Consider the following 26572-nt stretch of genomic DNA (forward strand, 5'->3'; position numbering starts at 1 on the left):
TGTCGACCAGCTGCACAGTAATACATGCTGCCGTCTTCTGGCTGCAGTTTATCCACACGGAGCTCAGATTCTTCGTGCCGTCTCCACTTATATTGAAACGATCTTTGAATTCATTCTCAAGAGTTACTCTGGTGTAGTAAATATAACCAATTAACTCGAGGGTGGAGTCGCTGGTTGGGTTTTTGTACCATAGAATCTGGTTGTATCCGATGACTGAATAGCTGCAGCTGATTGTTGCAGAACTCTGAGGAACTTGAAGCGTCCATGGAGGATCCTGATGTACGTCTTTGCTCAGAGACGCATCTGGATTAAGAAAAAGATTCAATTAAGAATAGTTGGACAAAGATATGAATTTGATTTATACAACGGCAAGGAAATAAAGCGCTGTACCCCAGAAGCAGAGCAGCAGCAGAGAGATGATGATGCTGATCATGTTTTTATCTTCCTATTTGTCTGGGCTGCGACTGATGAGCTGAACTCATGTTGGAGGATCAAATCAGAGGGGAGGAGACACTAAATGGGATCGTCATAGCAACATTTGATTCGAGCCACCTCCATATTGTTTAATACATAATATAGTCTCTGTGTATTTTGTAATAAGTGAAAAAAAAACTAGAAAAAGTTTCATGATAATAAAATAAAAACACAAAACATGCTTATTAGCCCATTACATCCTGAAAGTTCTTTTTTCTTTTTTTTCCCATGATGCAACTTTTGTTGGCCGCCATTATTTTTTTTTTTTATGGATTTCATTCTTAAAAAGAAAGAAACAACTCCAGCAACCAAATAAAGCAAAATCTGAAAAAAGAAAGCACGGATTACAGTCTTGCAAAAGCATTCATACCTGATTAACTTGGTCACATTTGTCACTTTGGATTGCTGTATTTTATTGGCAGTAATATATGTATACAGTAATGTATATTTGATAGCATATAGAGAAAAATACAGTCAAAATAATCCCATTTTAGTCAGTTACCTAGAAGGTATTAGTGATGTGTAGCGTGGTCTTTAGCGCCCTCTACAGTTAGCTCAAAACAATATTTTCCATTCCCTGTGCTTCAGCTGGGTTTTTGTTCAGCTCCTTTAATCGTCTGCATCACTGTGTCTCACTGACAGAACAGAAATACACTCCACTGTCTTCAGGCTTCACCTTCTTCACCGTCAGAGATCCCGTCTCCGCATTCTTCTTCTGTGCCAGAAACTTCTCCTCCGTGAAGCCCGGGTCGTAATCGGGTGTGCTGTACGCCGTGGTGAAAACGATTAGCTTCATGTTCTGACCCGGCAGCTGCTGGTACCAGTACATCAGGCGGTACGTGCTGCCCTTCGTGTGGCTGCACTGCATCGTGGCGTTGGCATTCTGATTTGTCCACAGCGTGGGAGTCTGGGTCACCGGCTCGCCGCTAGCAGGACAGCCTGGGTCTAAATTATGGGACGTCAATATGAGTGTTATGGTGGCCCATTAGGGCCATTGTAGATGGACAGAGAGGATTAGTAAATTTCTCTCAAAAAAAAAAAAAAAAAAAAAGTTTGTGATCTCAAAAATGATCCAGAAAAAAACTTGGAATTTTTCTGTTTGAAAAGTAAAAAAAAAAAATCAACTTTTGAAACTCAGGAAATTTCCAAAAGCCAAAGATGTTTGACTTTTGGAAATGCAAAACTTCCTTTTTTTTTCTAGAAAATTTCAGAGATTAATCTCAAAATTTCAGATTTTTTGAATCTCAGAGATTTTCAAGTTTTTTGTATACATATATTAAAATCTGAGCTTAATTTCAACATTTCAGAGTTTTTTTTTTGTTTTGTTTTGTTTTTTGTGACAGATATTTACTCTGCCAATCTAAAATGGCCCTAATATGCCATGGTAAACATTTTTTTCTTGTTTTTCTTCTACCATTTTTTAGATAAAAATTGACCTAACAAAGCATAAACATGGAGCTCTGATCCAACATTAAAAGCAAATTTAATGGATGATTTTTATTTACCTGATAGCCAGAGCAGAAGGACTGATAACATGAAGAAACTGTGTTTCAGTCTGACAGATTCCATGTTTCATGGTGATCAGAGTGTTCAGTACTTATGAGCTGCAGGTGGGAGAGACATGTGACGTTCACTGTATGACAGAATTGTGTGTGTGTCTGTGTGTGTGTGTCTGTGTGTGTGTGTCTGTGTGTGTGTGTGTGTGTGTGTGTGTGTGTGTGTGTGTGTGTGTGTGTGTGTGTGTGTGTGTGTGTGTGTGTGTGTGTTTTAATCTGCCATTTATTTGTCTATTGTACTGTAGAGCCCTCTACAGTTCAACTAACATGTTTCACATGCAACATGTGGAAAAAAACCACTATGACTTGTTTGATCACCAAAGTACTCAGGTTATATTTATTTCAGATGTAATATTTTCACCTCAAAATGTTCAGATTTTTCAAAATCAGAATATTACACATATTTTTCTTTCCAGATCACAACGGCATTAAGTTTGACAACAATAACGACTGGATTGCATATTATTTAGGCAGAGGTTACATATATTCAGGTGCAGTAAAGTCTACCATGTTACTTTTTATATCTAGAAAAGTTTCTTAAAAAAAACCAATCCAAGTTCAGAGATTTTTAGCTCTGATTGAGAGCTGAATTCCCGGTCCAGCCAGCAGGTGGCGCACTTACCTGCTTCTGAACATGATTTTTATTTATTTTTTTGTCTGTTTGACAGCGCTTCAAACTGCTCCCAATATTAACACGATCGAGATTCCTGTTGATACATTTCACCATCTATTGGTCAGAACATGAACATGTGGATTTTATGATTTCAGATTTTACTTTAGGTCATAATTGAAATACAGTAATAACAAACCAGAATGGATTTAAAATTCAGAAAGTTGTAATTTTATCTTAAAGCCCTTTTAAACAGACTTATACGAGACTGGAAAATGGGTTGATCTACTATTATGTGCAGTTGTGGGCAAGTAATTAAATTCATTAAATTAAAGTTATTAAATTCTACCATTCCTATGTGTATACGCAAAATTCATATTAGCAATATCTACGATTAGTTTTTTTTTAAATATAGCTATATTAAATAAAACCATTATGTGTGGTTAACAGCCATTAATGCTGTTTATGTCTCAACTCACTCTCATTTTTTTGGTTTAAAAATTGAGCTGATTTGAAGTTTGATAATGTGGTGCAACACACAGTTTTCACCACAAGGGGTCGCTAAACATGACAAATGTTTCCAACTGCTGGTTGAAATGACTGTGTCCCTAAACTTATTGGTAGCCAAGGTAAAGATGTGTAAAAAACCCAAACAAAAACTAAAATTATCTTATGTATTATTAAGCTACTTTAATCTTATAGGGAAAATGTTTCCAAAAACACCCACCTTTGATTTTAATACAATTGGGTCTTTTTTATTTTTGTTGGTTTATTCAAAATCCTGCATTTTTATTACTTAACATACTGTAAAAGTTTTCGACCCTCCGATCAACTTGAAAATGTGATTATTAATTCATGTCTTTCTGTTTAAATCATATAAATATGAAAGCCTGACATCCAGCTGGAGCAGGGAGATGAAAACGGCTTCATTTGAAAACCCAACAATGCTGAGAGGGACGGTTGGGCAGTAAACCATGAATCTCCATATTTGTTTAATAATTAACAGAAGCAGCTTTTATGTGCATCTTTTTAAAGGAGTAGATATTTTTTTCATATAAAGTAAGATTCTGATCAGAACTATTTTGACACACAGATGTCATATTTGGTTGGTTTTAGTGCCGACAGTAAGTCAAACAGATGCCTCAGGTTTAGCTAATTTCAGCTGTTTTAAACGACATGAACTGAAACTGTTAATGTCCAGACGGTCCGATGCAGTTTGATCAACGTTCATGTCACAACTCAAACATGAACGGTGGATAAAAGCTGCTGGTAACGACATCCTGTTCCCTCCGTCCTGGGCGTGAACCATCTCGGTACGAACTGCTGAGCTACAGCTAACAGGATGTTCTCTCAGCTACGTTAGCAGCTTCTGCTAACGTCACAAAGGGAATGTTGGTTCGGCTGAGAAATGGCGACAAACTTCCCAACAGTCTCTTGAACATCTACTATTATAACATTGTTTCTCACAGATAGTTTTAAATTGCAAAATGAGCAAAAACTGAGGGTTTTGTCTGACTTGTTGTCTTTGGCCACCCTGAAGATTTCTTCACTTTTTACAAACAGCTGTGAGTGTGTTGGTGATAATCGACTGAAAACTCTGACATAAAAAAAAAAATAGTTATTTTATATTCCGTCTGTAACTACCAGCTCCTCGGTTTTGATAAATAAAATGACTAAATCAATTTGTTTTTTTTTATTGACTTTGTTTAACATTTATTTAACCAGATAAGTAGATTTAGAACAAAATCTACAGCAGTCTGTTCAGAAAACATTAAGACAATTTTAGTTTAAATGTATAACTTAGTTCTTACAAAGCCACCAGTCAGGAATTTTAGCAACAGCTGTTTTACACCAATTATATTTCCAAGTTGTGACATTAAATAAGAACTTTTTTACTTCAGTATTTATGACAACTAACATCAGAATAATAAAAAAACTCTTGGAATTTATCTGTGTACATCCTTTATTTCTTAATTTTTTTACAAGGAGAAGCAGAAATATGATCCAAACACAGATGTCATCAACACTCAGGCTGTTTTTGCTTCACAGTTGCCGTTTCCTGTTTGTCTGACTGGGTGAATAAAAACATGATTTTCAGATAAATGAAACAAAACGAAGAATTTTGCACTAAATTGAAGTTCTTATTTTATCTTTCTGTATTTTTTTATATAAAGAAGGTAAATAGTGCAATAAAAATGCCATCACTATAAACATTCCTTCTTCTTCTTTCTTTTTTTTGTTTGTTTTGTTTCTGAGCAGGTTCTTTCGAGACCGAAAAAATAAACGGAGCTTCCCTCAACCTAAATGCTCTTAGCTGCAAACGTCCTGCTCCAGATCACAGTGAGCAGCTGCTGTTTGTTGTTAGACGCCCGTTCGGTTTTTAGCTTCAGTTGACACAGAAAGGGAGGCGGCAGCAGCTGTTTGCTCAGAGGGCAGCAGTGTGAATGCGTGGGGGTGATGCAGGTGCGATGGTGGAGCCGGATGCTGCGGTGAAGGTCGAAGGTTTCACCTCGGTTGTTTCTCAGCAGAGAGGCGGAGCTGCAGGCCGCCATGCGACCGCATCCTGCCGCTCCGCAGCAGCTCTGACCTGCTTCTCTGCTCCGATCAGAACCCCGACTTCCTGTTCTCACATGCAGAACGCTCTCTCTGACAAAGATCCAGAGGATGGAAACCGTGACAACCATCTCTCTTTGTTCATGTAAAGAGGATTTTGAGAAAATACTACTATGAAAGTAAAGCTAAAGCTGTATTAATCATTCCATAAGATTTAAATGCAGCATTTTTTTTACCTTTTAATAGATTCAAAATGGGAAAAAAAATAAAAAACTTGTGGAAAATCTTATGACTCAAATCTGAGTTGAGTTGTTTAAATTTTGTGATGGAAAAAATGAATCTGACTTCACAGAAAACACGTCTGAAATTGTATCTGTAAGAAGTGCAGAGAAATGTGGAAAATGCAGAAAATAATGACAAAGATGCTAATCCTAATATGTAGTTTATACATCTTTATTGAGAAAGCTGCAAAAATGATAAAAAAGCTTAAACAAAAAACAGTGATATGAAACATAAGCACGTTTACAGTTTAACAAGAATATATGTAAATGTTATGTAGGTTAGGACGATTTTTCAGCTGTTTTAAAGTCAAGTCCGGGAATCTTTACAGAGAACTCGATCATCACCGTGGTAAAAGTATGGCCCAAGTCATTTTTTGTCAAAAAGAGGTGGTGGGGGTTTTTGGCCAAAAGATTAAGAAAAAGAAAATCTCTTCTGGCAAAAAAAAAAACTTAAAAAAAACTTAGATCATTACTTTAGAAAGGTGACAATATGACGACGATCTCCGTTGATCCAAAGTCCTTCAGACTCTCACGATATTTAGAATTGAATCATGCAGCACATCAGATCATATCAAATAAAACACAAACACACACAAACGTCTTCAAACTGTGTGTTCTGTGTTCTGGAGATTTTATTTACAGAAACCAGAAAGAGAGAGTTTCTCCTGAAGATCGGCACTTTGCTCAGGCGTCAGTTCAGAGCTCACTTCTGATGTTTTCTTGGTGAACTCTGCAAAACAACAACAACAACAACAAAACATACTTAATCCCACATTAATCTCTTTAATATTGATGGAGATGTTAAAGCTGCAGACTCTGCAGGACCAACCTGAAGCTTCCAGACCAGAAAGCAGACCAAGGCGGCGTAGAGGCAGCTCTTCAGGATCAGGGCGCTGTAGGACAGTTTGGCATGCTGGGTAATTTTCAGGTATTTTTCTGTTGGGGAGATGGAGAAACGTTAGAGCTGTGGAGGCTAATGGCCAACCTGTTGACACCAGATTCACCTGTTTGAGTATAAAAATGCATAGTGATTCTTTTGTTAGTTTTTTTCACCTCGTGTCATTCCTCTATCCGTTTCATTTGCTGGAAAACAAAGAAAAAGATGACATCATTACTAAACCTGAGGCATTAAAAGTCACTTAAAAATGTTTGTTTCTCTAAAGTTACGTACATTTAATAAGTTCTCTATAGTTGTCGTAGCTTGTTCCATTATAGAATGTGACGTGACAACTGAATTCATTGTCAGGATTGAACCAGGTCTTGGCCTGCAGCCTCAGCCTGCTGGTGATGGAGTACAGTTTTGTTCTTTCATTCCTCTTGGCGGCGGCGTCAGTTGCCACACCATCAGTGATGTTCTGTCCGTTGAGCTGCCAGAACACGGTGACATGATCCGGGTAGAAACCAGATGCCACACACACCAGGGTCTTCCTCCTTTTGCCCTCTTTCTTCTTCTGGTCTCTGCACTCATGGGGTGAAGGTGGAAGGATTCTCACTGTTTTTGGTTGAGTGACCGTTGCCCCTGCAGCTGTTTATTTTAAAACAAGAGGAGATAAAGCAAGTTACTTACTCTGATCTGTATGGTTAAAATCTGAAACACTATTAGAAATCATTTCAGGTTTTCTCCATATAAACCAGATGCTTTATTAATATTTTCTTCTGTGATCTTACCAAGAACTGTGAGTTTGGTTCCCTCTCCAAAATAAGCAGGATAAGTGCTGGAGCACAGAACTCAGTCACAGGTAGAAAACCCAACACTCTATAGTTTGTTTTCTACATGAACCAGAGCGCTGACATTATAGTTTTATTCTTGTTTCTTTTTAACAAGAATTTAATTTGATTCTAACGTTCTTTTGGGGACAAATCACAAATCTGACATCTTTTAAACAACTATCTGACTTCTTAACAATGAATGATCAGGAAAATGATGTATTATTTTGTCTTCACATTTAGATCCCATCAGGAGCTACAATTTTTGTTTTTAAATTTTTGTCTTACCTAAAACGGTGAGTTTAGTTCCAGCTCCAAAGTAAGCAGGATCGAAGTTGTTCACACTGATAAACGGCTGCAGGAAAAGCTGCCGCCGTCTTCAAGCCTTTTTACACTTGAACTAAACAACTTCTGTAGAAAAACTAAATCAAAAACTAATTCTTTCACCAACTCTGTTAGTTTTTATTCTTTTTTTTTTTTTTACATCTACACTAGAGCTGAAGATTAAATGTTTTTTATTCATTTATTTTTTAGAACTTCCAAATCAATTTTCCTTTACATCTGATCTTTTTTCATGTTTATTTATTGTGAATATTTTTTGAGTTTCTTACCTAAAACCGTGAGTTTGGTTCCAGCTCCAAAGTAAGCTTCAGACTGGGAGTCACAGTGTTTCACAGAGCTGATAAGAACTGACAGGCTAATAATCTGGGCTTCAAGCCAAACATGGTTTAGCTGAACAAACGTGGAGAACACCTGTTTCTACTCTCACAAATGAACTTTTAAAGCAAATCCCCTTACCCTTTTTTACTCGGAAAGTCTAATTATTTCCCTCATTTCACTTTTATTTCAACAAGTGTAGTGTAATTATTTCAAATCACTCAAGAACAAAATCACCACCAGGTTGTTGGAGCGTCGGCTCCGTTTCTCCAGACTTTTCTTACCTAAAACGGTGAGTTTAGTTCCAGCTCCAAAGTAAGCCTGATCGTAGGAGCACAGAGACTCTGAACAGCGACAAAACCTCGTCCTCCTGCCTCTCTGTGTCACCTACGTTCTTAAACTTATTCTGTATTTGTCATTTCAAAGCAAGCCGATCAGGTAGAATCTTCATAATTTGAAGAATCGTTGTGAATAATTTGCAGCTTTTCTCTAATATTTGCAGACTCTCTTACCTAAAACCGTTAACTTTGTTCCTCCACCGAAGTGAGCTTCGTAGCCACCAGTGGCACAGCATAAAAGATCACTGCTTGTAACGGCTGATCGTTCAGCTTCTACCTTCTCTTCTTTCACTATTTATTTTTTTATATATATTTAAAACCAACAAGTAGATCCTGGTTTTTAACTAGTGTACAAATATTTGAAGCTAGAGAGTTTTATTCATCAATTTAGGTCATACAAACCAGCAACGTCTCCTGGATTCATTCCAACAAAAACAAGCAGAACATGAATTAGCGCTTAGCTAAAGCTTTGTTTTAGGTGCTACTCAACTAAACTAGTTAGCTTTGTCGCACTTTCAAAGTAAGTTTCTTTCAAAAAATAGCTCAATTTTTGTCACTTAAAATTATTTTAACCTGTTACTCACCTAAAACTGTCAGCTTAGTGCCACTTCCAAAGTAAGCTTCGTTAGCACCAGAGTCACAGTGTAGCAGATCAGCGCTCAAAACAAGCTAAGCTGGCTGTTTTATCTGAATCACTATTTCCTCTTTCTTTAACTCTACAGCTTCACTTTTATTATATATTTCTTACAATGGCAAAACATATATTACATTGTAATGTATATTACATATATTACAAGACGTATTTTATGTGAGTCAGTAAAGTGACGTTTTTGTGTTTTACTCACCTAGAACAGTCAGTTTTGTTCCCTGTCCGAAATAAGCTTCAAAGTTGGCACAGAGCTTCGGCTTAATGTCAAAAAGTGCCGAGTTGAACTTCAGGTATAACTACAAGACTCTGTATGCTAGTGTTGTCATAAACTGGTGATTTTATCTACTTTTAATGCAACTCTTACTCACCTAAAACTGTTAGTTTTGTGCCTTTTCCAAAGTAAGCTTCGTTGGCGTTGTCACAGTGCAGCAATACTGAACATGAACCTGTTTGCCTCTCAGATTTAACTTCATAAAGCCTACAGAGGCTCTAGTCAAAGTATTATTCATTAAAACTCTGAAATATTTACCTAAAACTGTCAGTTTGGTTCCTTGTCCAAAGTAAGCAGGTTCTCTGTTGGTCACAGTGCTCTGAGTTCAGCTCAATATGTCAGAACTTAAACTGGACGGATTCGACCTTCATTTTTTACTGAACTGTTCAGTTTCATCATAACGAAGAGAACTGAACATGTGAAGAGTTAAACTTACCTAAAACTGTGAGTTTAGTTCCTTGACCAAAGTAAGCTTCAGCATTGTCACAGTGCAGTGATACTGAACATGAACCTGTTTTTCTACCAGAATTAACTTTACAAAGACACGTCTGTCTGTACAGAGGTCCTAATCAAAGTATTATTCATTAAAACTCTGCAATAAAGTGAATATTTACCTAAAACTGTCAGTTTGGTTCCTTGTCCAAAGTAAGCAGGTTCAGTGTAGGTCACAGTGATTCAACTTCAGGTTAATACATCCAAACTTTTAAACTCTAAGGACCTTTTCTTTATTTTCATCCAAGAGCTTTGAATTTAATTTAACCTGATTCAGTGAACTGAACATGTGAGAATCCATCTTACCTAAAACTGTGAGTTTGGTTCCTTTTCCAAAGTAAGCAGGATTTCCGTAGTTCACAGTGTTTTGAGTTTGACTCAATATGTCAGAGTGTTTAAGCTCAACAAATTTTTATTTTACTTCAATTTAAGAATTACTTTAACTTAAATCTGATCTAAACCTGAACATGTGAGAATCCAACTTACCTAAAACTGTGAGTTTGGTTCCTTTTCCAAAGTAAGCTTCATTTCCAGTGTCACACTGAATCTCTCCTGGACCAAAAAGTCTCCAAACTTTCCAGAATCTTCTCCTTCAGACCGGCTGTAATTACCCAGATCATCAGGAAGGTTAAACCTGCAGGATGAGCTTCATAACGTTTAAAGAAGTTGTGACTTCTGACCCTGAGGAACACATGACCCGATGGCTCCATGTATAAACTCAAACACGTGTTAATAAAAGCTGTTTCTGGTTCATGTTCTACATATTAAAGTGTTTCTTAAAGTCTGGCTGAGCCTCCACCCTGTCCACCTCCACCTGCTTCCTGCTGCTGCTCTCTGAGCTGCACTCAGCCGTCCACATGATGGATGTTAATGCGAGGAGGTTTTTGTACGGCGGCTCTATAGGATTGTATCACCGTGGCCCCCTGTCCCCACGGTGAAAAAGCATCACACAAAAACCTGCTGCCTCCGTCTCTCCCCGCTCCCCGCCCCCCTCAGCCAGCCTCTCCGTATCTCAGCCTCCATCTGTGAGTCTCTGTGGGAGCAGCTGTGGAGGTCGGGCCGACTTGACGCTGGAGCAGCTCCAAGCTGCCTGCTGCTATTTCTGGGACGGCTAATAAAAGAAGGCAGAGCAGAGGACAGGAAGCTGCTGGCTGCTTTTGTTTGTTTGGAGGTGTAAACAGGAAGTGACAAGTCAGCTGGTCACAACTCTGGAGCCAATCAGTCAGCAGAGAGACAAGAGGTTCACTGACAGATGTGTAACGATTTTAAGTTTTGGAAATTTGAGGAAAAGAGATTAGAAATATGAAGTCAAGTTTATTAGTCTGGCAAATTCCAGCAAAAATTCTTTACATCATAAAGACATAACACAGTTACCAATTATGAAACGAGGAATAAACATTTTGTCAAATGACATCATCAAAATTATCAAGCAAATGCACATAAAATACGTTGGTCAATGTTCCAGTTATTATGAATCAAATGGTTTTTAGCATTTATGAAAGAACTCAGTGTTTCTGCAGTTTTGTAGTTTTCTGGAAGTTTGTTTCTGACTGGAGAATCATGAAGCTGAATGAAGCTTCTCCATGTTTGGTTCTGATCAACAACAGAGCAGCTTTATGCTTACAGCAACATCAAAAATCATTCCTACATTCTCATTAATTCATGCTTCATTCTTAATCTCTCCAGTTAGATTTTATTCTTTATTTCTTTATACAGAAAAATTTCTTGACACTCGTCTTGTTCACAAGAGAGACCTGATATGTTTTCTTTTATCAGTATGTATTCCCACCATAACCATAAGAACGTGACGCAGCTAACTGATCAGAGCCGGTCCAAAGTGATCCAAGGCCCCGGGCAGGATGTGATAAGGGAACCCATCACCCGCCGTTAAAACCATCACCCTGATCAAAACTCACAAAGCATTTGTTTTGTCCACGTTTGAGTTTCACATTTGGATATTTTATGCATTTATTAAACTTGTTCACAGGGTTTTGAGTTTTTGAGTTTGACTCAAAACACTGTTATATAGAGCATAAATCATTCCTTTCAGACAAAAATATCCATGTCAAAACACAGAATATTTCCCCAGACTTTCAAAATCAAAATATTATTTTCTAAATGTGAGATATGAATCCTTTTTGGTCAGCAGTGGTTTGACATTGGAACTCTCCTGTCGAGGTCTTTTGTTTTTCTTCTTTTATTGCTCAACATGAACACTGCCATTTTATTTATTTATTTTAGTTATTTTACCTTTTCTTAACCAGGAAAGTACCATTGAGATTAAAAACCTCTTTTCCAAAGGCATTCTGGCCAAGAGGCTCCAAAGTTTATATAACAATTGCAAGTAGTTACACAATTAAAATGTTGTACAAATAACTATTAAAACCCTCTTGAATAATTCATCTTCTGTCGTGACCTCCTGTCTGAGTTGTTGAGCTGATTTTGCAGTGAAGTTTCATATTTTCTCTGTTTTGTGCTTAATAACTTTCTCTGACTTTCTCTGGATTCTCAAAGCCTCCAAAATGGGTTTGTGATCCTTTTCCTGACTGACCCACTTCAACAGGACACAAATATTTGAACTAATTTATATAATTTTTAATCAATTTTTGAATTTTTCTTTGCTTTCTCTATCTTCGCCAGTAATCACTCGTGAGTGGATCTAATGAATGGTCCATTTTCCCCTTTCTGTAAAGCTAACCTGTCCTGACACTGTGGGGCAACCAGACCCACCATTCTGTTGGTTATATAGACAAGACAACACATAACAAAAAAATAAATAAATAAAAAATGCATATATATATATATATATATATATATATATACACATGACAGATGCATTTGTTTTGTTATACTGCTCCATTTAAATGTAATCTCCTGTGAACCCTCTAGAGGTCAGTGTGTGATCACATCTTAAACATGATATAATCGGCAGGAAATCCAAAAATGAAACGGCATTTAAAGGGGAAACATTTAAAGGGAAACTGAGGACAGTATACAAGTCAGTATTTCTGCGTGGCTAACCCTGCAAACACCTGCAGCCCAATCAGAAAAGATCAGCTTTGTGGTGTTTTAGAGCTGAATGCAAAGGAAATACCAACATAAATATATATTCTTTTACCTCTACAACTAAAAAACACAACGTCTTCATTAGTTTTCACATTAAAAGTTTGTTTCTTGTTTTTACTACATCCTGAGCATCCGCCGGAGTTTTTCCTTCCACCAATCTTCCCCCCCTCCCCCCTCCTCCCTCCTCCTGTGATCTCTCCGGGTTGTTGTTGAGCAGCGGAGGCTTTCTGAGTCGCTGTGCTCTTCTCGACGCGCAGTAATACACGGCTGAGTCCGCCGCCCCGGGCTGCTGGATGTGCAGAGTGGAGTTCAGGATGGCGGGTCGCCGCATGGCGAACCTGGACTTGTTGAAAGGAGGTTCCACGTCCCACGTGTCTTTACCGAGAGAGAGCGCCACCAGCTGCGGCCCGCCTGAGCTCCTCCGTCTGTACCAGTACATGTAGTAGTGCTGGTCGTCGTCCTGCTCGCACGTCAGGGTGACGGACGGCTCGTTTTCGTGGCTAATGGCGAAAGGCGGCTGAATGATTTCAATGCAGACGGAGGAAGCTGCAAAACGAGAGAAGGAAATGTCATAAAAACATGTTGTGCACGTGGTGAATGCTACAGGAGTGGAGGAAACTGATTAAAGTAAAGAGAAACGTACACAAGATAGTCAGAACTATTATTATTGTCGTCGTCATGGTGAAGTTCAAATAATGTCTGCAGCAGAGCTGAACAGCTCAGCCTGCAGCTTCTGGAGCTTCTCAGAATATCTCCACTCGCTCCGTCTTTTCTTTGCAGCAAACGTCTCCTAGTGGAGCCTGAGGGAACTGCGCCTCCACGTCTGATGGGCCTGAGCTTTAAGGGAACTGCTGCTGAGCACGTTCAAGCTTAAAGTATGTATTGAATAGACTTATAGACATTTTTCTGACAAGTAGCATCACTAGACAGCTGTGCTGATCAAGTTCAGTCAGTTGTGTTCAATAAAGTAGAAAAGTAGAATATAAGTCCTGATGAGTTTTGGTTGTCAGATTAAAAGTTCTATTTGAAACATGAATATAATTTTCATTCATCCCACATTTTTGGATTTCCTGCCGATTATATCATGTTTAAGATGTGATCACACACTGACCTCTAGAGGGTTCACTGGAGATTACATTTAAATGGAGCAGTATAACAAAACAAATGCATGTCATATATATATATATATATATATATATATATATATATATATATATATATATATATATGAGGGTGAATGCTGCGCAACCCTCAAGCTCCCAGGCCTCTGGTAGAGGACCCGAGCTCAAAAGGATGAAACAGACCACCCGAGGAGGGTGAGAAGGGAATTTTTTTTTTTTTTTTATATATATATATATATATATATATATAACTAAAAAATATATATTTTTTCTGATTTTAAGTGCTGTCTAATTTTAATCATGATTAAGTGGAATAAATGTTAAAGCAGTTTTTATCTAGTTAATCTATAAAATGTGTTTCACTTTGTGATGTACTTACTGAAATAAATTAACTTTTTAATAATATTCTGGTTTATTTTTTAATGTTATTTTAGTTATGTTTTATGTTCTGTCCAGCAGTGCGGCACTCAGACTGGTTGTCAAGTTGAGGCCCGAGAGATTTTTTTTCACATGTGGAGCATTAGAACTTTAGCCACGATGAGCCACTTGACATATAAATGAAACGTAATTAGAGTTTTCTTTGGGTTTATTTCAATTTTAATGGACAGAGACATGAACAAGAAAAGGAGAAAGTTGGGGAAATTGTTTAAAAAGAAAAGAGATGGGAGTAGAGGAGAGAAAGCAGCACAGCGAGAAAACATGTCAACTCTAAAAGTCTGCCGCTAAACCTGCAGAAAGAGGGGAAAAAAAGAGAAACCACAGCAGCATTCATCTTATGCATGTAGAATAATAACTTTAATTTCCGTGTAATTTGTACCGCCAGACTGTCAGTTCCCAAAACCACACACTAAAAAAAGTCTTGTAAAAGTGCAAGTGGGGTCAGTGTGACTCCGGTGTCCACAGTCCAGTGGACACCGAATCTTAAGACCGTGAGACGGTTAAGATGAAGTTAGAAGTAAAAACTGGAGGTCCATTTAGAGCAGAGGAACTAATTACTTCCTTCACTCTACATCAATTGTTTGTCATATAAACAATTTCCCCCTGTGCTTGTAGGGGTGGGCTTTTATCTCATCATTTATGATTTATCATAATAAATTTCTTACCACAGTAAGACTTCGAATATCAATACATTTGAAAATAGAAAATATGATTAGATCTAAGTACTGCATGTGTTTTAGTGATACTAATCACACTGCTTTGAGTGGCGTCCTAAAAAAGTGCAAATGGGAATATAATAGCATTGTTTGTGTGGCTGTGATTGCTATCATTAGCAATCACAGCTAATGACTATTCACAATGTGAATAGTGATAAGAACTATTCACAGAGTAATGAATAGTTCTTATCACTTTTATTGTTGTAACAATATTAGCTCAGAATATTGTATTAAACTTTATGTCCATATCATGAAAGTGGACAGTCTCTGCGCAGCTCAAAGACCAAACCAAAGCTATCAAATCTCCTCCCTGCTTTCCTCTGATATGCTATTTGTACCAGGTTGTGGTTTGTCTGCATCACTGTGACGGGCAGCGCAGTAGTAGGTGCTGCTGTCGCTCACAAGCAGCCCAAATATGCGAAGAGTGAAGCTGTTTTTTTCGTGATCGATAAACAACTGGAAGCGTCCGGCGTTCGTCTGGTTCTTTCTGAGGATGAACTCGATCTGAGCTCCACGGTGCTTCTGTTGATACCAGCACATGGTTAAATGAGGCATGTACCGTTTTCCCAACAAGCATTCTAACGTCACGTTGTCTCCTCGGTTAGAAATGACATCAGCAGGCTGGAGGATTTCAGCACTGAGACCTGAGAAAGATGAAATATTTAGTTTGAATCATTACAGTGAAATATGGGTCAAATACATCCATTCGTTGTTGCTCCCTGATTGGGAAAGTCTTTCTCGGTGTGGCTGAACTCACCTAAGTGTAAAAGCAGAAGCAGATGAAAAGCTGTGATCAGCATGTTGTCTGAGGAGGAGCGCTGGGCTGAGTGAGGAAGAGCCGCTCTGTTCAGAGGAAAGAGGAGAAGAAGAAGTAGTAGTAGTAGTAGTAGTAGTAGTAGTAGTAGTAGTAGTAGTAGTAGTAGTAGTAGTAGTAGTAGTAGTAGTAGGAGGAGGAGGAGGAGGAGGAGGAGGAGGAGGAGGAGGAGGAGGAGGAGGAGGAGGAGGAGGAGGAGGAGGAGGAGGAGGAGGAGGAGGAGGACACATGATCACATGTCACCAGTCAGTGTCTCATGTTCAGTTTTCATAGATTACAATTAAACATCCTCAACATCACCCAGCTTAATGACGTCCAGTTCAAAAGTGATGCTGAAGAATTAATGCATTAGCTAATTGGTTTAAGGTTGGAATAATAAAAAAGTTTATAATATATGAAGCTTATATATAGTGAGCTCCGTCATTTCTCAGATATACGCTTTAATCTGTCACAGAACCAAACCATCTGGTATGTTTCTACTTTTACATTATGCACTACTTTGTGTTGTTGTGTCACATAAACTCACAATAAAACACTTTGAGTAGGATTCTCATGCAGTCTTATAGAAAACCAGTAAAATCATTTGCGAGTCTAGATAAGTAAAAACTGGCCACTTAAAAATATTCTGTTATACATACCTTTTCCTTATGTTTTGTTTTAAAGTTCATCCACCTAATAATGCTTCATATGTGGTTATGCATTCATTTTGTTGTAAGACACCTTTTATTTGTCGCATCAGATCTTAATCCTAACGTTTCACCCATCAATATTTGTCTTTTCTCTCCTTTACTTGTCATCTCTTCAGGGATCTGCAGGACTTCAGTCCATTAGGATCTGAGGAACCATTGAAATTCTAGTGGCTGTTGTATTCATCAACAGTACAGAATTACATTTTTGACTAAAATGCTTTTTTTTTTTTTTTTTAAATGATTTTTTTTTCTAAAATGAGTTTCCATTAAAACTGAAGCTAAACGTCAACAAACTGGAGCCCCGTGTGTTTGAGCAGAAGAAGAAGTCATTGTGCTGTGGATCAGCTAAAGACTCTGCTAACCAAACCAGCCGCAGCTCTTTCTTACACATCTGGGACACGACCTGCTATTTGTACGAGGTTGTGGTTTGTCTGCATCACTGTGACGGGCAGCGCAGTAGTAGGTGCTGCTGTCGCTCACAAGCAGCCTGGATATGCTAAGAGTGAAGCTGTTTCTGTCATGATCGACAGACGACTGGAAGTGTCCAACATCTGTCTGGAACTCTTTGAGGATGAAGTCGATTTGAGCTCCACGGTGCTTCTGATGGTACCAGAACATGGTGTGATAACTCATGAAACGGTGACCCAGCTTACACTCAAACGTCACCTGGTCTCCTTCATTAGAAATGACATCCGCAGGCTGGAGGACTTCAACAGTGAGACCTGAGAAAGATGAAATATTTAGTTTGAATCATTACAGTGAAATGTAGGTCAAATGCACGTCTACGTTGTGGCTGCCTGAACATGAACGGTTTCTCTCGGTGTGGCTGAACTCGCCTAAGTGTAAAAGCAGAAGCAGATGAAAAGCTGTGATCAGCATGTTGTCTGAGGAGGAGCGCTGGGCTGAGTGAGGAAGAGCCGCTCTGTTCAGAGGAAAGAGAAGAAGAAGGAGGAGGATGAGGAGGTGGTCACATGATCACATGTCACCAGTCAGTGTCTCATGTTCAGTTTTCATAGATTACAATTAAACATACTCAACATCACCCAGCTTAATGATGTCCAGTTCAAAAGTGATGCTGAAGAATTAATGCATTAGCTAATTGGTTTAAGGTTGGAATAATAAAAAAGTTTATAATATATGAAGCTTATATATAGTGAGCTCTGTCATTTCTCAGATATACGCTTTAATCTGTCACAGAACCAAACCATCTGGTATTTTTCTTCTTTTACATTATGCACTACTTTGTGTTGTTGTGTCACATAAACTCACAATAAAACACTTTGAGTAGGATTCTCATGCAGTCTTATAGAAAACCAGTAAAATCATTTGTGAGTCTAGATAAGTAAAAACTGGCCACTTAAAAATATTCTGTTATACATACCTTTTCCTTATGCTTTGTTTTAAAGTTCATCCACCTAATAATGCTTCATATGTGGTTATGCATTCATTTTGTTGTAAGACACCTTTTATTTGTCGCATCAGATCTTAATCCTAACGTTTCACCCATCAATATTTGTCTTTTCTCTCCTTTACTTGTCATCTCTTCAGGGATCTGCAGGACTTCAGTCCATTAGGATCTGAGGAACCATTGAAATTCTAGTGGCTGTTGTATTCATCAACAGTACAGAATTACATTTTTGACTAAAATGCTTTTTTTTTTTTTTTTTAATTATTTTTTTTCTAAAATGAGTTTCCATTAAAACTGAAGCTAAACGTCAACAAACTGGAGCCCCGTGTGTTTGAGCAGAAGAAGAAGTCATTGTGCTGTGGATCAGCTAAAGACTCTGCTAACCAAACCAGCCGCAGCTCTTTCTTACACATCTGGGACACGACCTGCTATTTGTACCAGGTTGTGGTTTGTCTGCATCACTGTGACGGGCAGCGCAGTAGTAGGTGCTGCTGTCGCTCACAAGCAGCCTGGATATGCTAAGAGTGAAGCTGTTTCTGTCATGATCGACAGACGACTGGAAGTGTCCAACATCTGTCTGGAACTCTTTGAGGATGAAGTCGATCTGAGCTCCACGGTGCTTCTGATGGTACCAGAACATGGTGTGATAACTCATGAAACGGTGACTCAGCTTACACTCAAACGTCACCTGGTCTCCTTCATTAGAAATGACATCCGCAGGCTGGAGGACTTCAACAGTGAGACCTGAGAAAGATGAAATATTTAGTTTGAATCATTACAGTGAAATGTAGGTCAAATGCACGTCTACGTTGTGGCTGCCTGAACATGAACGGTTTCTCTCGGTGTGGCTGAACTCGCCTAAGTGTAAAAGCAGAAGAAGATGAAAAGCTGTGATCAGCATGTTGTCGGAGGAGGAGCGCTGGGCTGAGTGAGGAAGAGCCGCTCTGTTCAGAGGAAAGAGAAGAAGAAGTAGGAAGAGGAGGTGGTCACATGATCACATGTCTCCAGTCAGTGTCTCAAGTTGAGTCACAATTAACTATTTATTATTAATCCAGGAATTGGATTAATAATCCGCTTGTTAATCCGCTTAGATTAACAACACTGAGAATGTGTTGTTAATCTAACCTAAGGTGGTCTGTAGTTTATCATTATGTGAAATCAGATGCAGATTTCTGTTGTTTTTGTTTCCTGTCAGACCATCAAACAATAATAACCAAAGATAAATTCCCAAAATACATGCAGTTTTTAAATGTTAATTTGATTTGCTAAAGGGGAAAAAAAGCTATTCATGCCGATGTGACTTTATGTGAAAACATAAATCAGTTCCTGTGCGGAAAATCGAAAATAATTTCGCTCAATGGAAACATGGCAGTTTGGGAAACACTCTTGTTTTCTGAAAGAAGGCCTTTGGCGCTGGGACGAGGTGCATGTTTTCTTTCTTCCCCGAATTAAAATTGGTTTATTTCTTAAAAGAAAAATATTCACATCATGTGAGTCACATGATCACAAACCGAATGTTGTCACTGGCGTAAACCATGAAGAAGAGGTCAAGTAGTTGTGGTTTGGGGGTCGTGGCGTGAACAAACCTCTTCATGTGTGATTTTATTTGTGCTTCTCATTTATCGGAAACACCGCAGTTGGTAAATTGTAGTTGTTGTTTTTTTTACATTAGTGACATATTGACAAAGTTTTGTGCATATTTGAAATGGACACGCAGTTAATAGTAGCATGTTCAAAAAGACACCAGTGTCCATGTTTAGAAAATAGCATTTCCTTGAAATGGTACAAATGTCAAGATCCTTTGAATTAAAGATCATATCTTTAACCGATGGGTTGATTTTCACACTGCTCATCTTTGCAAAAATGTCAGTAAATTCAACATGGCAGTCATTTGAGTTTGGCCGTCACCAGGATGTCAAAGTGCTTTAAGAACTTCAACTATTATGTTATAATAAAAGCAAAATAGTGAAACAAAAAGAACATATAAGGAAAAATTCCTAAAATCATAAATACAGTCGAGTGATTTCATAGAAATCGGTTCTCATTAGACAAAAGCAACCCAACTTGAAGCTTTTCTAAACGCATCAGAATGAAACGGTAGGACTTTTAGTCATGAGGTTTCATTCAACCACATCACTGTGTACTGCCAGCGCAGAAATACACGGCGGAGTCTGAGGCAATGGCTCCGTCGATGTTCAAGCCTCCTGTCTGGGTGTCTTTTCTTGTAATCTTGAACCTGCTTTCATAGTCTTTCTCATGGACCGCTTCACTCCCGACGTAGCTGTATCCGATCAGCTCTATAGCACCAGTGTCTGTTTGTTGGTACCAGAGCATAACATTTAGACTGCTGTCGTCGTGATGGCAGTGGAAATCCACTTTGTCCTCCATGTTGACTATTTTGGGATCAGTTGGTTGAAATTGCACATTCTTAGCTTGAACTGTGGGGAAAATGGATTGTTTGTTAGGTCTGATAGCAAATGTACTGAAGAGGATTATGGTCACTGAAAAAAGTCAGAATTTTGACTTTTTTTCCCCTCAGAATTCTGGCTTTAATCTTGGAATTCTTATATTAAAGTTAGAATTTTGGAAAAAAGTCAGAATTCTGAATTTAAAGAACCAGAATTTAATCAGATTTCTGATCTTTTTTTTCTCAAAATTCTGAGAAAATGTCAGAATTCAAACTTTAATATAAGAATTCTTATTTTAAAATCTGAATTCTAATTTTAAGAAGTCAGAATTATGATTTTAATCTCAGAATTTTGAGATTATTCAGAATTATTTTTTTCTCTCCTATGACCCTAATCCGTACAAATGAGTACACTTAAAAAAAAAACAAAAAAAAGTAAAATGGAAATTTCTTTACATTTTGAATGCATCATAACCTACACTGAGGCAAGATGAGGAGAAACAGGATAATCATTGTCGGCATCCTGCAGGTTTTTTCCGCTGCTCCCGTCAGGATCTGTAAAAAGACGTGACTTTTAGAAATGTGAACGTCTCTGCCTCCTGCACAGGAGGAAAACATATCGGGGTTTTTAGTGAGGGAGTTCCAATAAACCACATCACTGTGTGCTGGCAGCGCAGAAATACACAGCCGAGTGGGACGGATCTGCTTTGAGTATCTTCAAGGCTCCTTCGACTGTGTTTTTTCTTGTCAGCTTGTATTCCTTTTCAAATTCACCCTCGTAGTTTGGGGAGTTTTCATATCCGTATCCGATGAGGGTCATTGAGTTTGTGTCCTTTTTATTCTGATACCAGAGCATCATTATAAGAGAGCTATCGTCATGGCTGCAGGTGATTTCTACCTCACTGCTCTCATCAACTATGAGAGGAGAAGACTGGCGAAAATTTGCAGCGCTTACCTGATCTGTAGGGGAAAAAAACAACAGGTCAGGTCAGTATTTGCAATAAATGTCAACTTGGATTTGAGATCTTACTTGAGAACCAGATGAGGAGGAAGCTGAAGGTCTGTGTAGGTGAAGACATTGTGAAGCAATGAGGTGAAGGGATGAGAGTCCGCCGGGTGGAACAGGAGGCAACCTGGTCAAACCATGAACACATCCGATTGGAGGAGGCGGCATGTCAGGATGTCATGTGCTGTGGCTCCACCTGCTGGCAACATGAGCACAGGACAGCTTCGTCACACACTTCTGCATCTGACTGTTGTGAAAATAGTGAGACAAAATCGATTTAGGAAGAAATGAATTAAGTAACGGCACGTTCTGTATTTACATTTCGTTTCTAGATTTTTACTGTAAAATAATTTTGAAGTGAATCAAGTATCAGAAATTAAAATTAGTTGAATATATACAAAGTAGATTTGCTTCAGTTTTCAATGTTGGTTAAATTCTGACATTAATAATGTTTATTCTATAATTTATTTTTTTTGGTAACATGTCCTAAATTGTTTTGATTAAAATTTAGGCTAGTATCACTTTAGAAAGAGCTTACAGATTTCTATTTCTATTCATTTATTGTTTCTATTTTTTTATTCATATGGCCATATCGAGTGAGTTGTCATAATATTTTGGGATATTTATGTGTGTAAAAAAATATTCAGGTATTTGAAAATGATTAAAGTTAAAGCACTTTTTTTTATTAGGGTAACAACACAGAGTTATTGGCCGCAGAATATATTAAACCTACCATCATCATATATAGTACAGATTAAGTTTCTTCTGTGTTTTTATCATTTAAAGCACTTTGAACTGCTATACAAATAATCTTGATTGATTGACTGATAGTTTACTATAATAGCAATAGCAAAATATATTTTATTTTGCATACAGGGCACCGGAGCAGTTTCGGGCCCAGGGCCCCACATTCTTGTAAATCCGGCCCTGAATTTAGGCGATAATGATGTTCTTGTTGCGGAGCTTAGAAATCTCTCTGATGGTAATTCTGAGTGTGGCAGGTGAGGGAGCAGCCATCCTCTCTGCTGTGTGTGTTTTTGTCACAGTCTCCAGGTCTGCTGCTGCACTGTGTGACTGGCAGCACACAGATACACAGCCTCGTCTTTCTGCTGAACGCTGGAGACAGTCAGAGACCACTGCTTCGTGTGCGAGCGCTCTGCTTTGAAGCCGGATTTAAAGTCTGGCTCAAAGTTCGGGTTTCCAGCCAGCAAATACACAATGAGCTGAATCTGTCCTCCGCTAAGCTGTCGGTACCAGTACAGATATTCATAGTCGGTGTCGTTCTGGTAGCAGTGCATTTCTGCGCTCAAATTACTGATGATACCTCTGGGCCACTGTGTGATCAGGACGCACTCGCATACACCTGGAAGAAAAAGAGGGAAAAAAATCATAATTAACGATGGTGGCTTTGCTAATTATTAATTATGATAAGAGAAACTGTGCTGACTTTACCTGCGGTCCAAAATATAAAACATGCCCATGCGATGCTACCTGGAGTCATTTTGTCCTCAGAGGAGCAAAAAAGGTTTAACTTCACTGAGCCGAGAGGTTAGCATCTATCAGGGGGAAGTGACATCACTTCTGAAAGAAAGATGGAGAGAAGCTCATTTGTGAATATCCCACCCCTTTCTCAAACAACTTCAAGTCATAAACTTGATATAACACATGAAGGAGTTTCCCTCAATCAACTTCTTTATGTTACAAACATGGAGAAGTCTTTATGAATGATTATGACTGGTGTCATGAAGTGTCATTTGGCAAATAATGACACTTTTAATGCTTTAAAAGTTGCATTTAAAGTCCTTTAAAAGGACCAGCTTTGAATTACTGGGTAAGTAATGACACTTTAATGCAAAGTTGACACTTTTAATGGCCTTTTGAAGCAACTTTGCATTAAAAGTTTCATTATTTACCGAATGACGCTTCATGACAACAGTCATAAACATTCATAAAGACTCTTTCATGTTTATGACAGTGTCTTATGCACACCTCTTACCAGACATTTATCTCTCAGCCATGCAGGTGTGAGCTGGAGTGTTTTTGTGCAGCAGCTGGGGGAAATGAAGCACTGTGTTAACTAGCTGCACAGAAATACTCTGCTGTGTCTCCTGGTTTGGCGTCAGAGACGATCAGCTGAGCTTTGCCTTTGGAATGACCCGTCATGTTGAAGCGACTCTCGAAGGCCTTCTCGGGACTTTGGTTTTCATAGTGAAGCAGTCCGATCAGGTCCATGGCCCGTCGGCCGCCTCCCGTCGCCGACTGGTACCAGAGCATGTAGGGATAGCTGTTATCGCCGTGGTAACAGTGGAGATGGGCAGCTTGTCCCGGCTCTATCAGGATGGAGGCAGGCGACTGCTGGATGATGGGTTGTGACGCCACGATGTCTACAAGACAAAAAAATGAAATGAAATAAGAGTGAAAGTAGCATAAATGTTTGTTAGAAAACTTGAACTCATCTTCTTACTCACCTGCAAACAAAAACAGAAACATCAGGACACTGATTGACATTTTAGATTTTTTTTATTTTTAATTTCCGTCTATAGAATTTGTTTGAAAATACAAACATGCAGAGATATTGTGAACGAGCAAACTGGAGGGAAACCATTTATTGTATGTTTTAAAGTAGGAGGAGCTTACAGAGATCAAATCGTCCATGTGTTGTTGCTGCCCTCTGCTGGTCAGGGTTTAAAACAACACATCAGCCGCCAACTTAATGGCAACACTGACATTAAGTTGCCATTAACTTCCAAAAGTTTCCAAAACTTTTGGAAAGTTTTAAATAATTAAAACTTTCCAAAAGTTTTAATTATTTTATTATGTCTAAAATAATTAAAACTTTTGGAAAAATTCAAAGTTTGGTGATTATTTTGTCTTATTAAATAGTTTTTGCTTTTTTGTATCTGTTAAATCATAATTTTATTTTTATTCATTGTTTTATGAGAAAAGAAAACTTTGCTACTTGATCAGCCTTCACGTCTTTCTGTTCAATTTTATAATTATCATTGAAAAGTTTCTAAAAGAGGATTTTCAACTCATTGATTAATCGTAATTAATGTACTAAATGAGACATGTCTATTAGGAAGTAGAATCTGCTGATTTCTTTCCTCACTTAGAATGTATTTAAGTTATTAGCACCAAAGCAGTTAAGCATCTAAAATACGTTAAAGATCTGTTGTTGTTGTTGTTGTTGTTGTTGATGTTACGCCAACCTTCCAGCAGCTCCTGGTTCTGGTTCTGGTTCTGCTCTGCATTACCGGGACCAAACATGTAGAAGCAACATTGATCCTCTAATCTGGATCAAACTCCCAGAAAACTACAAAACAGCCGAAACACTGATTTCCTTTAAATCTAGACTAAAGACCCATCTTCTTTGAGTCGCTATAGTGGAACATTTATCGACATAGCTGTGATGATTTTCATTCTGGCCTTTGACAAAATGTAATGTTTACTGCTTGTTTTATAATAATTGTTTTTATTAGTTTAAAGCTCTTTTGAACTGGCTTGTTGCTGAAATGTTCACCACAAATAAACTTGACTTTAAATTAAATCTTTCACTTTTCAAGTGCAGTTATAGTTTGGAGTGTTGAGATTTAGATGTTTTCATTGTTATTTTTATTTTTTTCAGTACACCTGTTTGTATTGTGCCGGCGTTGTTCCGCAGGCATCATGTGGTTTTATTGGTTTCCTGCGGCTCATGGGGGGTTTTTGTATGAGAGCGCCGCCGTCTTCTCCACTGTGCATACTCGCCGCTCCAAGATATTCTCCGTTGTACTCGGCGCCGGTCAGGTTCAGGATGTGGAGATGAGCCGTGTTCTCTCCGTCTCCGCTTACTTCGAAGCGGCCGACAAATCCGCCCTCGATGTTTGGATTTTTATAAGACATGTAGCCGATCAGCTTCAGGGAAGTGTCTCCCGGTGAGCGCTGATACCAGAGGATCGTGTCGTAGCTCTGTATCTTGTGCGTCAGCGTCAGCTTGGCTGCATCGTGTAGCTGCAGAAGGAGGTCGGGTGGAGACTGAAACACAAGTTTCTCTTTGCTCGGGTAAACTCCTGCAGGAAAAAAAAAAAGATACACTGTTTAAAAATGAATTATGTAGTCCTTTTGTTTTTTTGCAAAAATGACGTGAAAATTTAGGGGGTACCTTCAATCCAGCACAGAGTGACGATGCACACTGTGAGATGATGAAGCTTCATGTTGGAACTGAGTGGCCCTCTGATCTCTGCAGGGCTTCCTGAGCAGGAAGGCGGAGCAGGAAGTGACCTCGCTGTATAAAACTGAAAAAGTATTCACACCGCTTAAACTTTTTTTCACATTTTTGTTCCGAGGAGTTCAGGCTGCGCCATGTTAAATCCATATCACGGCGTTACATTGGTTCTCATTTTGGCTTGAGGTCTAGACTTTTACTGGGCCATTCGAACACATGAACATGCTTTGATCAAAATTCATTCCATGAAAACTAATAAAGCTAAAAAAAAACAAACAACAGAATTATTATGATTATTATTTTTTCCAGTGGCCCTAATCCTCTACTTTGGGCACATTCCTAGGTCTTGTCTATGTTTTGCTCCAACCTTCAACCACAAAACAAAACAAAAACATTTGTCACTTGTTCAAATCTCCACCGTTTGCAGATGGAATCGCTTCAGTGGCATTTTGTTCTTCCAAATACAAAAGTCCTTGTAGGCTGAAGTGAGAGCAGAGTTGCAGAGGTTTTTGTCAGGAGCAGGTGGATGTTTGATCCACTGTGGGTTTACTGGCGGCGCAGAAATACGTGGCCTCGTGTTCGGCCGCGTTCAGACTCCTGATGAAGAGCGAGCCGTTCTTGGCGTTGTTTCCGCTCAGATTTCCGGCTAGGCTGAAGCCCTTCTGCCTGAAAGCCTCCTCGACGCTGTCGTCTTTAAACTCCACGTATCCGTAGCCGACGAGCTCCAGGGCGACTTCGGCAGGTCGGCGCCGGTACCACAGCATCACTCTGAGGTCTCCGTGTTCATGGCTGCACACCAGCTGCACGCTTTGTCCTTCTCTTCCCAGGAGAGCCGGAGGAGACTGATGGACCTGAACGCCCAGAGAAAAACCTGCTGCAGTGAAAGTTTGTGTTTTTACAGATTAGTGACTTAAAAAGGGCAGGAACATTTACATGTTATTCCAGAATAAAGTAGCTGGTACCTGTAAGGAAATGGCAAAAAAGAATTAAAATCATTTTCACTGAGATGAGGGCAGTTTGCTTTACATGTACCTGTGAACTGACTCTGTGTCAGTTGTTGGTGTTTCTTCATCACTGTGATGTCACCAGATGGGTGGAGTCACTTCATACACAGC

The 26572-nt window shown here is 38.7% G+C and overlaps 3 protein-coding genes and 2 gene segments (V, D, J or C); all 5 read right to left on the reverse strand.

Moving 5' to 3' along the window:
• Positions 1-195: 195 nt before the first annotated feature.
• On the reverse strand, positions 196-2762 carry LOC145549967 (T cell receptor beta variable 29-1-like). The segment is given in 2 exon segments: positions 196-1419; positions 1980-2762. Coding segments are annotated over 2 exon segments (387 nt in total).
• A 3304-nt stretch (positions 2763-6066) lies between these two features.
• Positions 6067-22877, reverse strand: LOC103458275 (M1-specific T cell receptor beta chain). Its single transcript, XM_081603189.1, has 7 exons — positions 22706-22877; positions 22329-22616; positions 9194-9259; positions 6646-6999; positions 6528-6557; positions 6304-6410; positions 6067-6204 (listed from the first exon to the last, which is right to left on the reverse strand). Exons 1-7 carry the CDS (start codon positions 22752-22754, stop codon positions 6178-6180), a joined length of 921 nt encoding a protein of 306 aa, XP_081459315.1. The 5' UTR covers positions 22755-22877; the 3' UTR covers positions 6067-6177.
• On the reverse strand, positions 12401-13573 carry LOC108165841 (uncharacterized). The gene is made up of 2 exons (XM_081603187.1): positions 13298-13573; positions 12401-13200 (listed from the first exon to the last, which is right to left on the reverse strand). Exons 1-2 carry the CDS (start codon positions 13332-13334, stop codon positions 12743-12745), a joined length of 495 nt encoding a protein of 164 aa, XP_081459313.1. The 5' UTR covers positions 13335-13573; the 3' UTR covers positions 12401-12742.
• A 208-nt stretch (positions 22878-23085) lies between the features above and the next one.
• Positions 23086-23897, reverse strand: LOC145549992 (T cell receptor alpha variable 23/delta variable 6-like). The segment is given in 2 exon segments: positions 23086-23637; positions 23722-23897. Coding segments are annotated over 2 exon segments (351 nt in total).
• An 840-nt stretch (positions 23898-24737) lies between these two features.
• Positions 24738-25635, reverse strand: LOC145549990 (uncharacterized). Its single transcript, XM_081603188.1, has 2 exons — positions 25395-25635; positions 24738-25302 (listed from the first exon to the last, which is right to left on the reverse strand). The coding sequence occupies exons 1-2, from the start codon at positions 25444-25446 to the stop codon at positions 24875-24877; spliced, it is 480 nt and encodes a 159-aa protein (XP_081459314.1). The 5' UTR covers positions 25447-25635; the 3' UTR covers positions 24738-24874.
• Positions 25636-26572: the final 937 nt, after the last annotated feature.

Source organism: Poecilia reticulata, chromosome 22 (assembly GCF_904066995.2).
Source record: "Poecilia reticulata chromosome 22, P_reticulata-male-v2, whole genome shotgun sequence".
In the NCBI taxonomy this organism is placed as follows: domain Eukaryota; kingdom Metazoa; phylum Chordata; class Actinopteri; order Cyprinodontiformes; family Poeciliidae; genus Poecilia; species Poecilia reticulata.

Coding starts and splice junctions, on each gene's coding strand:
- LOC108165841 (XM_081603187.1), bottom strand. CDS start 13,334: ATGACGACGACAATAATAATAGTTCTGACTATCTTGT. Junction 13,201..13,297: donor AATAGTTCTGACTATCTTGT/GTACGTTTCTCT, acceptor CTCGTTTTGCAG/CTTCCTCCGTCTGCATTGAA.
- LOC103458275 (XM_081603189.1), bottom strand. CDS start 22,754: ATGACTCCAGGTAGCATCGCATGGGCATGTTTTATATTTTGGACCGCA. Junction 7,000..9,193: donor CACAAAACTAACAGTTTTAG/GTGAGTAAGAGT, acceptor TAAAATAAACAG/CTGCAGGGGCAACGGTCACT. Junction 6,205..6,303: donor TTCTGGTCTGGAAGCTTCAG/GTTGGTCCTGCA, acceptor GTTGTTTTGCAG/AGTTCACCAAGAAAACATCA.
- LOC145549990 (XM_081603188.1), bottom strand. CDS start 25,446: ATGAAGCTTCATCATCTCACAGTGTGCATCGTCACTCTGTGCTGGATT. Junction 25,303..25,394: donor CACTCTGTGCTGGATTGAAG/GTACCCCCTAAA, acceptor TTTTTCCTGCAG/GAGTTTACCCGAGCAAAGAG.